Source organism: Ictalurus punctatus, chromosome 7, assembly GCF_001660625.3.
Source record: "Ictalurus punctatus breed USDA103 chromosome 7, Coco_2.0, whole genome shotgun sequence".
In the NCBI taxonomy this organism is placed as follows: domain Eukaryota; kingdom Metazoa; phylum Chordata; class Actinopteri; order Siluriformes; family Ictaluridae; genus Ictalurus; species Ictalurus punctatus.
The window spans coordinates 21,414,072-21,429,898 of NC_030422.2; the positions used below are offsets into that span (position 1 = coordinate 21,414,072).

The following is a 15,827-nucleotide window of genomic DNA, read 5'->3' on the forward strand; positions in this document are numbered from 1 at the left end:
TGAGACTACTGAAGCAAAGTACATGCTTTAAATTTCATTACTTTATTACTGTTTACTGCTGTTTACAATACAGTATCTCACAAAAGTGAGTACACCCCTCACATTTTTGTAAATATTTGATTATATGTTTTCATGTGACAACACTGAAGAAATGACACTTTGCTACAATGTAAAGTAGTGAGTGTACAGCTTGTATAACAGTGAAAATTTGCTGTCCCCTCAAAATAACTCAACATACAGTCATTAATGTCTAAACCGCTGGCAACAAAAAAAGTGAGTACACCCCTAAGTGAAAATGTCCAAATTGGGCCCAATTAGCCATTTTCCCTCCCCGGTGTCATGTGACTTGTTAGTATTACAAAAACTCAGGTGTGAATGGGGAGCAGGTGTGTTAAATTTGGTGTCATCGCTCTCACACTACTTCATACTGGTCACTGGAAGTTCAACATGGCACCTCATGGCAAAGAACTCTCTGAGGATCTGAAAAAAAGAATTGTTGCTCTACATAAAGATGGCCTAGGCTATAAGAAGATGGCGAAGACCCTGACACTGAGCTAGAGCACGGTGGCCAAGACCATACAGCGGTTTAACAGGACAGGTTCCACTCAGAACAGGCCTCGCCATGGTCGACCAAAGAAGTTGAGTGCACGTACTCAGCGTCATCTCCAGAGGTTGTCTTTGGGAAATAGACGTGAGTGCTGCCAGCATTGCTGCAGAGGTTGAAGGGGTGGGGGGTCAGCCTGTCAGTGCTCAGACCATACACTGCACACTGCATCAAATTGGTCTGCATGGCTGTCGTCCCAGAAGGAAGCCTCTTCTAAAGATGATGCAAAAGAAAGCCCCCAAACAATTTGCTGAAGACAAGCAGACTAAGGACATGGATTACTGGAACCATGTCCTGTGGTCTGATGAGACCAAGATAAACGTATTTGGTTCAGATGGTGTCAAGTGTGTGTGGCAGCAACCAGGTGAGGAGTACAAAGACAAGTGTGTCTTGCCTACAGTCAAGCATGGTGGTGGGAGTGTCATGGTCTGGGGCTGCATGAGTGCTGCCGGCACTGGGGAGCTACAGTTCATTGAGGGAATCATGAATGCCAACATGTACTGTGACATACTGAAGCAGAGCATGATCCCTTCCCTCCGGAGACTGGGCCACAGGGCAGTATTCCAGCATGATAATGACTTTTGCCTTGCTAAAGAAGCTGAGGGTGAAGGTGATGGACTGGCCAAGCATGTCTCCAGACCTAAACCCTATTGAACATCTGTGGGGCATCCTCAAACGGAAGGTGGAGGAGCACAAGGTCTCTAACATCGACCAGCTCCATGATGTCATCATGGAGGAATGGAAGAGGACTCCAGTGGCAACCTGTGAAGCTCTGGTGAACTCCATGCCCAAGAGGGTTAAGGCAGTGCTGGAGAATAATGGTGGCCACACAAAATATTGACACTTTGGGCCCAGTTTGGACATTTTCACTTAGGGGTGTACTCACTTTTGTTGCCAGTGGTTTAGACATTAATGGCTGTGTGTTGAGTTATTTTTAGGGGACAGCAAATTTTCACTGTTACACAAGCTGTACACTCACTACTTTACATTGTAGCAAAGTGTCATTTCTTCAGTTTTGTCACATGAAAAGACAATCAAATATTTACAAAAATGTGAGGGGTGTACTCACTTTTGTGAGATACTGTATATGTTTGATGTAGAAACATTTAATTTCATTATTTTTTAAGGCATTGTTGCTTTACAGCATATCTTTGCACATGCACTGTGCTGTGAAAAAGTATTTGCCCCATCCTGATTTCTTTTGTTTTTGTGTGTATCTCATACTAAATTGTTTCAGAAATTAAAACAAAATCCAAGATAAAACAAAGGCATTCTGAGTAAACATAAAATACAGTTATTTATTGAAGCAAAAAAAAAGTTATCCAATAACAACTGGGCCTGTGTGAAAATGTATTTGCCCCCGTAGTTACTAATTCCCCAAATCTATGAAACTGCATTCATAATGGGGTTCAGCTGGACTAGACACAACCAGGCCTGATTAATGCAAACCCTGTTCAATCAAATCAACACTTAAATAGAACTTTTTCAACAGCATGAAGTTAAAAGTTCCAATATTCCTCCAAGAGCACAGCAGCGACTCATCCAGGAAGTCACAAAAGAGCCAAGGACAACATCTAAGGACCTACAGGCCTCTCTTGCATCAATAAAGGTCACTGTACATGACTCCACTATCAGAAAGACACTGGGCAAAAATGGCATCCATGGAAGGGTGGTGAGGCAAAAACCACTGCTAACCCAGAAGAACATTAAGCCTCATCTGAATTTTGCCAAAACACACCTTGATGATCCTCAAACCTTTTGGGAGAATGTTCTGTGGGTTTATGAGTCGACAGTGGAACTGTTTGGAAGAAAGGGGTCCTGTTACATCCCGTTACACCAAACACCGAATTCCACAAAAAGAACATCATACCTATGGCCAAGCATGGTGGTGGCAGTGTGATGGTGTGGGGATTCTTTGCAGCTTCAGGGTCTGGGCAACTTGCAATAACTGAGGGAAACATGAATTCTGCGCTCTACCAGAAAATCCAAAAGGAGAATGTCTTCAGTCTGTAAGCTGAAACTCAAGTGCAACTGGATTACACAACAATGATCAAAAAGCCTAGGAGTAAATCCACCTCTGAATGGCTCAAAAAAAGCAAAATCAAAGTTTTGGAATGGCGTCAGAGTCCTGACTTGAACCAATTGAAATGTTATGGCAGGACCTTAAACGGGTAGTTCATGCTCAAAAACCCTCCACTGCGGCTGAACTAACACTGTTCTGCAAAGAAGAGTGGGCCAAATTTCCACCACAGCTCTGTGAAAGACTGATCTCCAGTTATCAGAAGCATTTGGTTGCGGTTATTGCTGCTAAAGGTGGCACAACCAGATTTTAAGTTTAAGGATGCAATTAGTTTTTCACATTGGTGATAGGTGTTTGATAACTTGTTTTTGCTTCAATAACAAATAAAAAATAAAAATTGTACTGTGTGTTTTCTCAGTTTGCCTTTGTGTTACGTTGTCTTTCGTTTGAAGATCTAAAACTGTTTAGTACGAGATACACATAAAAACTGAGGAAATCAGGATGGCGCAAAACCACAATTCCCACCACTGTACTTTTGGCCATACGGTCGGTCGGTCGGTTGGTCGATCTGTCTGTCTAAGTTAAGCTCTTTATTGTGTGTTACAGAAAGAGAAGAAAGGGTCTGACTCTCGTGCTGCTGATCGGTGTCGAAGGAAGCTCGAATCGTGTGAAATTTGGCTTCTCACCCACAAACGTTTTTTTATCTTAGAACTTCATAGCCCCAGCAGCAAGGTGAAATCTTGTCGCATACATGAATTAATATAAATACACAAGCGTTAGAGTTTGCATGAAGTTGTTTCAGCCCTGCAAATCTTTTTTAAACAGTGCCTTACAGCACTGTATATGAAAAGGAACAGATTTTCACCAGTGGTAATGTTGCTACATGTGAAAAGTGATGAATTTGCAAGAAACTTTCTATTTATTACAAGTTTAATGTTTTTCAAGTACTAGAAACAGTTTGATAGTCACATGACTGAATAACAGATAAGCCAGGTTAGGGAACTTGATGGTGAATATCCAGTTGGTTTTGTTGTACATTTTGATGTATCAGATGTTTCTTTAGGTAGAAGGCATTCTGGAAAAAAAAATGTTTAAATATGTAGTTTAGCCAAATTCAACAAACAAAAACAAACAAACGCTATTAAATAGTGAAAACACTGAGATGTATTGAATTGGATGGGGAGGAAGTCACTTCCCTCCAAATTCACAGAAGAAAAATGCTTAAATGATATATATAAAATATTATTTAATCATTATCATCAAAGCATTTTTGAGGGTCAAGCGCACAGTCTGGGTAAGCTGCAAAATATATATTTTTAAAAGTCCTCAGTGCTTTGCCCCTTAATAATAATAATAATAATAATAATAATAATAATAATAATAATAATAATAGTAGTAGAGTTTGAGGGGGAGGATGTAAAGAATTAGTAATTATAACCATTTTTTTTGTTTTTTAAAATGTACGAATTAGGTTAGGTCATTTTGCATTTCAATACAGTATATCATTATGTTAGCTTTACCAAGTTCTTCTTAATAATGTTTTCCAGATAACTTCATCTTCTTGTTCTCTCTCTCTCTCTCTCTCTCTCTCTCTCTCTCTCTCTCTCTCTCTCTCTCTCTCAATACTGTACAGCAGAGTATGTGCTGGTATAGATGATATAATACCGCCATCTTGTGGCTATGTGCATATTACAGTCTTTTCAGCGGCACGCATTTTTGCACATTTTTGCACATTTTTGCATTGTGCTTAAATCTACTAAAGTCTTCTAAATCTCCCAAAAGTTTTCTCTCCGAGCTTCTCATTTAGCCCACTCTTTATCATTAAGTGGCCACCTAAGCGATCAACACTACTATTACTACTTGTATGGTATTTCCTCCTTATCCAGAGAAACTTACACTTATCTCATTCATACATCTGAGCAATTAAGGGTTAAGGGCCTTGCTCATGAGCCAAACAATGGCAGCTTGGCGGTGCTGGGGTTTGAACTCACAACCTTCTGAGCGGTAGACCACCACCATAACCACTGAATTACCACTTCCCATCTATCTACTACTACTACTACAACATCTTCTACTACTAGTACTACTACTACAACATCTACTACTACTAGCCTACTAATGAGCAGTAGACCAACACTTTAACCACTGAATTACCACTGCCCATCTATCTACTATTACAACATCTTCTACTACTACTACTACTACTACTAACCTACTACTGCTACTAACCTACTACTAGTAGTACTTCTACTAGCCTACTACTACTACTACTACATCTACTAACCTACTACTACTAGTACTTCTACTAGGCTACTGCTACTACTACTACTACTACTACTACTAGCCTACTACTACTACTACTACTACTACTACTACTACTACAACTACTACTACTACTAACATACTACTAGTAGTACTTCTACTAGCCTACTACTACTACTACTACTACTATGACTACTACTTCTACTAGGCTATTGCTACTACTACTACTACTACCACTTCTACTAGACTACTACTACTACTACTACTACTACTAACCTACTACTGCTACTACCACTACTACTAACCTACTACTACTACTACCAGCCTACTACTGCTACTACTGCTACTACTACTACTACTACTACTATGACTACTACTTCTACTAGGCTACTGCTACTACTACTTCTACTACTACTAGCCTACTACTACTGCTACTACTACTACTTCTTCTACTAACCTACTACTACCAGCCTACTACTGCTACTACTACCACTTCTACTAGACTACTACTGCTACTACTACTACTTCTACTAGCCTACTACTACTACTACTACTACTACTACTACTACTTCTACTTCTTCTACTAACCTACTACTACCAGCCTACTACTGCTACTACTACCACTTCTACTAGACTACTACTACTACTACTACCAGCCTACTACTGCTACTACCACTACTACTACTACTACTACTACTACTACTATGACTACTACTTCTACTAGGCTACTGCTACTACTACTACTAGCCTACTACTACTACTACTACTTCTACTAGCCTACTACTGCTACTACTACTGCTACTACTACTGCTACTACTTCTACTAGCCTACTACTACTACTACTACTACTACTACTAATAATAATAATAATAATAATAATAATAATAATAATAATAATACACATAACAGCAAACAAAATCTTACTATGTTGTAATCGACTGTTTTCTGTGTTATGAAACTTATTTCTAATGTGCTTTATTTATATTGTAGGGAAATTGGGGTTGGTTGTGACACCATACTGTAAACAAAATACTTTTAATCTTATGTGCTTGAACATTTCTCCATCGGTCCGCATGCTGATATTTTATTTTGTCAATTTTTTGACTCGACGTGTCAAAGAAAAACCGCCAGGGCGCATCGTCTCCTTTCCTGTTTCAACTGAAACGAAACCTATAAACTGAACGCCCACTTTAAAACCACATTTAATATCCGACAGAATAATAATCCGACAATTAAGTTTTCGGTTAACGGATCGGTCCTAGGTTAATGAATGCCTTCACACTTTCTGTGGCAGGTCTATAAGGAAAAAAAACAACACCATTCCTATTATATAACTACATGTGTACTAAATACGGTGGGATAGGGGAGGGGTGAAGGAATGTTGTAAAGTTATAGTTTTTCATGTGATTTGTGGTGTGCTCATGTCTGACTCTCATCACCTCCTAGCACATATAATATTATATTGTGACAATTCACACCAGTCTGCTCACACTACAGGTACTGAATTCCTAGATGCAGGATTGAAATGATCCCGTATCAGATTGTTCTGACGTTTGATGCGTGGGAGGATCATTACCTCTGCTGCTTGTGGCGAAGCACTCGATTTTTTTTTTTTTTTTTTACAGAAAAGGTTTTTCTCTACAAAGGAAGAAGTCAAGTTTCGTTTTGAGTTAGTACAGCTACAGAAGTGAAAGCCCACAAACCAACGGAAAGGTAATAGTGTTTAAACCTTTACAATTTCTATTATCTATTCATTTGCCTGAACATGTGGATCTTTACTTTGATTATCCTCAGACTTTTAATTATTAATATTTTTTTTGTAGTAGTAGTATGAGGTTGAATAGATTTTGAGTAAAAAAAATAATGATATAAAGTATAAAGTATTTCACCACATCGCAACGCTCTCTTAAGTTTAATTTGACTCCATGACTTCATTGCTTTATTAATTTATTACCTGGAGCTTTTTAGTAGTGGGGGAAAAATAATTATGAATTCAGAAACAATTTGTTAACTTTACTGTTTCCCCCCCTTTATCTGAAACACGTTTTTTTTCAGGCAGGATAACTAGATTTCTTCAGATTTTGATGAACAAACAAAAACTTGGTTAGATGGTCATGCTATAGCAAATTCCAGTTAAGCAGGAAAAATAGGTTTGTTTAGAGTCAGGGTGTTATCCCTGAAACGGGATTATATCAAACAATGGACATAAAGGGCTACACACCCCTTTAAAATGTATGAAGAAAAAATTAAATGTCAGACTTTTTCCACCCTCAGTGTGAAATGACAACAAAAACAATCAGAAACATTTTAGGGGGGGATGGGTACCTTACAAAATCAGTACTTTTTTGAGCCAGTTTTAACTGGGGTATGTCTCTTGGGGTATGTCGCTTATCACATAGCCTCTGGGATTATTGCCCATTCTTCAGGATAAAACTGCCCCCGCTACTTCAAGGTAGATTTGTTGTGTTGGTGTACAGCAATCTTCAAATCATGCCACAGATTCTCAACTGGATTGATGTCTGGGCTTTGACTAGGCAATTCAAAGTTATTAAAATGTTTCCCTTTATGCCACTCCAGTGTAGGTTTAGCTGTATGTTTAGGGCCATTGTCCTTTTTTAAGGTACACCTCCATCCCAGTCTCAAAGATCTGGCAGTCTGAAACAGTTTTCCCTCAAGAATTACCTTGTATTTAGTGCCATCCATCTTTCTTCAATCCTGACCAGTTTTCCAGTCCCTGGCAATGAATGATGCCGCCATCATGCTTCACTGTGGGAATGCTGTTTTAGGGATGATGGGAAGTGTTGGGTTTGCACCCCACATAGTGTTTCCCATGATTTCCAAGAGAACCTTCTTCCATGAGTCTGCCACATGGTGTTTTCTTCATTTTTCTTTAAGCAATGACTTTTTTTTTCTGGCCACTCTTCCATAAAGCCCAGCACTGTATGGGAATATATGGCTTAAAGTGGTCCTAAGGACAGATTATCCCATCTCTCTCTCTCTCTCTCTCTCTCTCTCTCTCTCTATATATATATATATATATATATATATATATATATATATATATATATATATATATATATATATATATATGTATGTATGTGTGTGTGTGTGTGTGTGTGTGTGTGTGTGTGTGTGTGTGTGTGTATATATATATATATATATATATATATATATATATATATATATATATATATAGCCTTGTGACTCTTCATACTGTATAAATTCTTTGACTCTGGATACTGTACCTTGTGCTGGCACTGAGGATCGGAAAACAAATCTAATTGCTGCCTTCCTAGCAGAGGAAGTCTATTAAAAGACATCTAAGCTGAAAAGAGACTTGCCACTACAACAGCACGATGATTTACCTCATAATAGTCTACCATGAACTACTTCAAAAAAATCAAGCTGAAGCTTTTTAATGGTCCCCCCCTGACTTGAACAATAATAAGTTATTAATAAGTACCGACTTAGTAGGGCATCCACATTTTTGCACATACCACAATGTTTACACTGTTTATAAAGTACATTATAAAACAATTCAGGTGGTTAAACTTAGAAACTAAAGTGCATCTACTGCCTTAAAAAAGCAGAGTAAACTCAACTTGAAGATAATCTTTGATTCAGCTCAAAAAACAAGGGTTACAAGTTTAATTTTTAAACTTTAATTTTTTAATTTTATAAACTTGAGTTCAATATCTAAAACTTGTTATGACAAGTGGAATTAAAAAGAGGAAATAAGCTTGATGGAGCTAATATGTTTTACAGTGTGTGCATTAACATCTGCAGTAAAATGTTAAATATTAAAATAGATTGTGTTTACTTCATTTGACTTCAAAATCAACAAAATATGTAATTAGGTGAGGCATGCCCACACAATTGTACCAATGACTTTTTGGCTTGGTAAAAGCATTTATGATATGGTGTGTTAGAAGAGGAAAACACAAATTTCTGTGGCCCTTCAGGACCTAAGGTTGACAAATCTAGCCTAGATTTTTAGACTAATGAAAATTGAGCTAAATCTACACAACAAATTAAAAAGAAGAAAGAATGTGACCCAAAAATACAATCCTGTGCTGGATGGATGTAGGAGTTCACAAAAGTAAAAGAGCTGTGTCTCAATTCTAGGCAGATAGACAGCTCCAGGAAGCAATGTTCTACAAAATTTCCTCCACATTATGCAAAATGGGAATGTTTGAGGTGCTCCATCGGCATGCTCTCAGCTTTAAACTCTTTGTATTTTCACCTACAATTTAAAATGAACTACTATCTTGGTTGCAATCTAGACTTCAGTTTACACTATAAGACAAAGTCCAAAGTACATGGTGCTGTATTAAATTGCTTGTAAAAAAGTTATTATGTTTGCAGCAGTTGTCAATCCGCTATCTCTATTTTATAATGGAAATATGCGACTTTATATGTAGTCAGTGACCTCATTGCTTTGCCATTACCTTGTAGACTCCATTTAACAGTTTTAATTATATCTTAGATAAATAGTCTAGAGTTTTATTGTATGTGTTAATAATTTTTCACTTATACATAACTGGTATAGTCCCCATCTGCCTTGAGAATAATACCTCCTAAGTTCCAGCCAAGTTATTACTCAGATAAACATTTTTACTGAGATATTAGTCATAACTGAAAGATTGCAATCATTTACTGTTTTCTATTTTCAGTCATGGCAGTCCAGCAGCAGATTACCACAGTTGTGCACAGAGCACAGGGTTCAGGCACCTGGACCACAGGCATCTGTGACTGTTGCTCTGACATGAGCACTTGTAAGTCATTTTTCGATCAAGCCATGGCTATATGCAAGACTTTTACATGTTACTGTGAGCATATCTACCTCTTAGTGTTTAATCACCTATGCACGTCATAAACTCAAATGGATGTAAACAGAGGATTTGTTTGTTTGTTTGTTTGTTTGTTTGTTGTTGTTTTACCAGAAGTCAGCCTTTTGTGGTGCCTGCTGTGACTATTTCTGCCTTATTTTGTTTCAGACATAAATAAGATTACCCTAATTCTTAATACCCTACGATTTCTCTAATTGTATGGTCTAAGTGACAATAAACTTTATCTTCTTTTGCAAGAGACCCAAAACAAAAACGAAGCAAAAAGGTTAGAGTGGCACAGTGGTTAGCATGTTTGCCTCAAATGGTTGTGGGGTTCGATTCCCGCCCTGTATATAGTGATAGTGAGTCTTTTTTGATCACAAATACATATCCACAGTGAAATTCTTTTCTTTGCATACCCCAGCATGTTAGGAAGCTGGGGTCAGAGCGCAGGGTCAGCCATGATACAGCGCCCCTGGAGCAGAGAGATTTAAGGGCCTTGCTCAAGGGCCCAACATTGGCAGCTGGGCAGTGCTGGGGCCTGAACTCCCAACCTTCTGATCAGTAACCCAGAGCCTTAACTGCTAAGCCACCACTGCCCCATCTGTGTGTGGAGTTTGCATGTTCTCTCTGTGCTTTGGGGGTTTCTTCAGGGTACTCCAGTTTCCTCCCCCAGTCCAAAGACATGTATTGTAGGCTGATTAGCATTTCCAAATTGTCTGCAGTGTGTGAATGGCTGTGTGATTGTGCCCTGCGATGGGTTGGCACCCTGTCCAGGGTGTACCTCGCCAGGTGCCCCGAGTCCCCTGGGATAGATTCCGGGCTCCCCATGACCCTGTGTAGGATAAGCGGTACAGAAAATGGATGGCTGGATGGACAGAGAGAAGAACCTTTATAGCTAGATCTCTCATGGCTTGATCTCCATTCATCTAAAAAGTAAAAGCTTTAGTGAAGCTCTAAACACAGATAGAATAGACAGTTCACCTTCTGAGCCACCTGTTGATGTTCTATTTGGAGACCCCGCTGTGATGTCATGTGCATGATGCAGATACCATCTCAAAGTAGTATCCACTACTAGATTTGGTCAGGTCACATAGACAGTGATCATATTGGTACAAGAATCATTCTCCCTGGATTTAGGATGGACATCAGGTTGTACCGAAAGGAACATAAATGTTTCATAGATACACAATTTTCAATGTCTGCATCTAAACCTCCTTGCTGAAACCACATCCTGTATGAGAGTGGGTACTTTCGTCTATCGAGCAACAGCTATGTTCCAGGGAAGTAAAGCCTAACACCTGTTTCCTCCAAGACATGTGAAATCAGCCAACTACATCTTTTTTAAAAGTTAGGCCTCAACCACCAATGAGAACTTGTAGCTATAGTTTCCACAAATCTCCTTCAGCTACAGCCAACAGTTTAAAGTTTAAAGAACCAGTGATGCATCACATACAGTACTTTGTGCACAACCTCTCTTCTAGGTGCACCTTCCACGTCCTTCACCTAAATGGTTCTGACATGAGAATACTACTTTTTATAATGTTACTTTTATCGCCTGATGTCTCTACTGACACTTAGTGTATGTGTGTTGCAGGTTGTTGTGCTCTCTGGTGTTTCCCGTGTTTGCAGTGTCAGACCGCTTCTCAGTTTGGCTGGTGTTTCTGCATGCCCCTTCTGGACTGCTGTCTGACCGTGTCCTGCTGCCTTCGCAGCAAAATAAGAGAGCGCTACAACATTCATGTAAGACACAAACACAAACCTGGCATAGCAGTAATAGTGTGTCATTTTAGAAACATTGTTCATGACCGTGTGCCTCTGGTTATGTGTCATTGTTCCTGATGATTGATATTTGCATTACACAATGCACTTGCTTGTGACCACAATTAATTTCACTTTACAGAGGAGAGAATGTTTTCAGTGAACAACCCAAGGGTGTCAGTAATTAGAAATAGGGGCACTGATTAATATTAAAAATAGACTTTCATGTTAGTAATATGACAAGGTTACACAGGGACGCAGGAAGGGGTTTTATATTGAGGTTGTGGGAATTTAAAGCAGCGTACAATGTATCTATATATTATTAATTATATTTCAGCAGTTGCAGTTATAGGAATCCTGAAAGTTGGTGGTGCTGCCAAATAACTTTGGGCTTCTGCCAGCATACTGCAGTGCTATAACTAACTGCTGATGTGCCAGCTGAGCCCATTTAGAAGCTTATAATAACGTTTCAAACATTTTTATGAACATAAAAATTTACTGAACTAAAGATGCTCTCTTATCTTTCAGATACAATGTTATCAAATTCCGACACAAGTGCAAAACCTGAAGTGTAAAACCATGCTATAACCATGCTAACACGGCTTCTTTGTCTACATAAATACTCATGCGATTTACCTTTCTAATTTATTCAGATGCAGAAACTGTCATATGTTAAAATGTCAGATGTGAAAACTGTCATAGAATGCCCAGCAAAGTTGAAAGTAATGCATCTATGTTAGCCATGTAGATAAACTTTTGCCACCAGTTATATGCAGAGAACAAAGGATTACTACGTTTGTAAACGTTTGTAAATCCATCTCCGCACTTGATCACTTGTGAAGATCATAAGAACGACAAACATTATGCGTTACTCTGCACGGTTATAGGTAAAAGTTCCTATAGCTGAATATCAAAACTTTAGTTAGCACATTAGTAGAAACTTTAGCTAGTACATTAACAGAAGCTTTAGCTAGCACGTTAGCAGAGGTCTACAACTGAGCCATTTGCCACAACACAAAATGCTGCATTTGAACAGTCAATAGCAGAACAAAATATTAAATAATTTTAAAAGATAAAATAATCAAACACACTTACAAGTTCTGATTCAGAAGCACAAGATTGTCCGAGCAAAGTGGGAATCGCCCAACTTTTCAGGACTAGCCTTTGTGCGTAGCCTGCCTTGGACTCACCCATGTTCAGGAAGTGGTCCGCTGTAAAATACGATGTGCACAAGCAAACATTTGGGTTGTACTGCTCAGAAACAGCGTTATAAATAAACAGTAACCGCTGATTCCTAATTTCGTCAAACAAAGAGGTTTTGCTTTTGCACCGAAACACACAGTGACATGGCGACTAAATTCACTGAAGCCTCGCCTTCTTTCTTCGTGGCTGCCTTTTGGTGGGATTATGCTAATAGTGCACTCCGTGACGTAGAGAAATAACAGACATAAATCTGGGCTTCGAACGAGGTGTTTCGGGCAGGTCTGTAGCAGTGCTCTCTGTTGGATAGAATAAATCCCTTTGGGTGGGGGAAAATGAGTTTTGGGATTTTGCAAAGCTTATACATGCACAAACAGATACACTACACTCCCAAACAGAAGGAAAACACTAAAAATCATGTTATGACCCCTTTTAAATTGAACAATTAACAGCTAGCTAACTTGGCTTATTATTCTCAAATGTTATACATTATATGGCCAAAAGTTTGTGGACACCTAACCGTCACACAAATATGTGCTTTTTGAACATCCCATTTAACTGATATTATTATTATTATTTTATGGTGTTGGCTGTTATTAAATTTACAGAATAAAAAAGAACTATCATTGGGAATATGGGGTTTTATTCTGTCTCCTGGTTGGTGGTGGTCTGACCCTGACATATTTTTGTTTTATTTGGATAGTATGAATATATTAGAACAATCTAGTTTTATGTCCATCTGATTTTAAATGTAGATTTAAAGCTCAAGGTAAAGGTGGCTGCATAATCTTTGCTTAAAACATTAACAGAAGGTTTATTTATATGATTGATAACCTAATAACCTATCAGCTGCCAGCTTCGGTGGGGGGGTATCTGTGTGGTCAGTAAAATGTATATAGGTGCCAGGGCCACTGTAGGTCCCTCCAGGGACCACTGCACCATTAACCGACCAGACACAGACAAGAATTTTTAAGTGTTTAAAACCCAGACCCACCTTTCCTCCCTCTGGATTATATGAAAATTAGGGAAATATTTGAGATGAGAATGATTGCTTGAATGGTGGAAAATTACTAAATGTAAATACTAAATTAAATCTCTCTCTCTCTCTCTCTGTCTCTCTCTCTCTCTCTCTCTCTCTCAGGGCTCATGCTGTGATGACTGCTGTACAGTGTGTTTCTGCTACGCCTGTGCCTGGTGCCAAATGTCACGTGAAATTAAGATTCGTGCTCGAGCTGGCACTGGTACCACTATAGTCACTCAGCAGGTTAGGGGCTAGCTGATCCTTTGCTATTGGACACCCTGGACTGGGAATCCAACCCATCGCAAGGCACAATCACACACATTATGGGCATTTCGAATATAATCATTTCAGTGCATATTATTCACCTTTATTTTTGATTGAAGTTCTGATCACACAGTAACAAATGTAATTATACATATATTTTAATTATAATTATAAATATATTATTTCTGTTATATTAATCAGAATGAATGACTTTTAAATATTACTTTAGCTTTACATGTTCCTCTTGCAACATCTTTATAATACGAGAAATAAAGCATATATAGCTTGTGCTAAACGCTCTTTTTTAAATTTGTTTACTATCTATAAGTACACTCCATGAAAATTGTTGGCTTTTTTGACATATTTAGATAAGCAAACATTTGAATATCTTTTGAAACAGTGTCTATTAATAAAGTTGATATACCACAAGGAAAATGAGCTTTTTCAATCATTTATTCAACAGAAATATCAACATATTCTTCTGTGGAAAAAGTAAGCACACCCTTGGTCTCAGAAGTTAGTATTGCCCCCTTTAGCAGAAATCATTTCTTGAAGGTGTTTTGCATAATTGTCCACCTGGCTTGCTGGATTTTTTGACCACTCTTCCATGCAATATTCTTTCAGGTGCAAGATGTTTGAGGGTTACCTTGCATGTGCTGCCCGTTTCAAATCCCCCCACAACATTTCAATGGGATTCAAATCCAGGCTGTGACTAGGCCATTCCATAACCCTCCATGTCTTCTTTTTGAGCCATTCCTTGATGGATTTGCTAGTGTGCTTAGGATCATTATCCTGGTGAAAGGTCCACTTTCGGTTCAACTTCAACTTTTGGACAGATGGCCTCGCTTTATCTTCATGCACCCTTTGATATGATGCAGAATTCGTAGTTGAATCAATGAATGCAAGCTGTCCAGTCCCTGAGGAAGCAAAGCAACCCCAAACCATAACATTTCCACTACCATGCTTCACAGTTGGTATGAGGGGCTTCTCCTGAAAAGCTGTCTTTGGTCTGCACCAAAAATGTCTGCTGTTACTGTGGCCAAACATCTCTATCTTTGATTTGTCTGTCCAGAGCACATTATTCCAAAAGGCCTGGACTTTGCTTATATGCTTATTGGCAAACTGTAGTCTTGCAAAGGCTTTTTCCTGGCTCGCCTCCCATGCAGGTCAAATTGGTGCAAACTCTTTCAGATTGTACAAGCATGCACTTTGACACCAACAGTTGCAAAACTTACTAGCAGATCCTGTGATGAAATTTTGGGGTTCTTGGAGACTTCATTTAGCATCAGATGGTCTGCTCTTGGGCTGAATTTGCTGGGACGGCCAGTCCTGGAGAAATTGGCGCTATTTATAGATTATTTTCCTTACAGTAGAATAATGTATTTTAAATAATTTGGAGACCTTTTTAAATCCCTTGCCAGACTCATAGACATCCACAGCCTTTTTTCTGAAGACCTTACAGAACTATTTAGATATTGGCATGATGACACTAAACACCTCAATAACAAAGGGAACATCAGACACTAGATATGAGAGGGGTATAAATAAGACATGCATGTTCCACCTGCACTCCCTAAGCAGGTTCTAATCACTGACACCTGATTCTAATTTTATGGATTTGAAGGTGTGAAAAATGTAGGAATTATGAAGAAATGTGTAGCAAATAGGAATTACAACAGGAGTTATGAAAATATAGTTAAAGTGAAAGAATTTTGTCAGTAATTATTTTGTATTCAGTGTAGGCTTAGTGCTCATTTAAGGGCTGAGTGAAAAGATGGGTCTTTACTTTTTTTGCATTTTTTTTTTTTGTATTTTTTATTTTTTGTAAAGACTCGGTTTTTGGTCAGCAAGGAGTCCATTCCACCA

The 15,827-nt window shown here is 38.5% G+C and overlaps 1 protein-coding gene across 1 annotated transcript; it reads left to right on the top strand.

Annotated features, from left to right (window-relative positions):
• Positions 1 to 6,361: 6,361 nt before the first annotated feature.
• On the top strand, positions 6,362 to 14,396 carry ponzr1 (plac8 onzin related protein 1). The gene is made up of 4 exons (XM_047156850.2): positions 6,362 to 6,599; positions 9,560 to 9,661; positions 11,313 to 11,458; positions 13,818 to 14,396. The coding sequence occupies exons 2-4, from the start codon at positions 9,562 to 9,564 to the stop codon at positions 13,950 to 13,952; spliced, it is 381 nt and encodes a 126-aa protein (XP_047012806.1). The 5' UTR covers positions 6,362 to 6,599; positions 9,560 to 9,561; the 3' UTR covers positions 13,953 to 14,396.
• Positions 14,397 to 15,827: the final 1,431 nt, after the last annotated feature.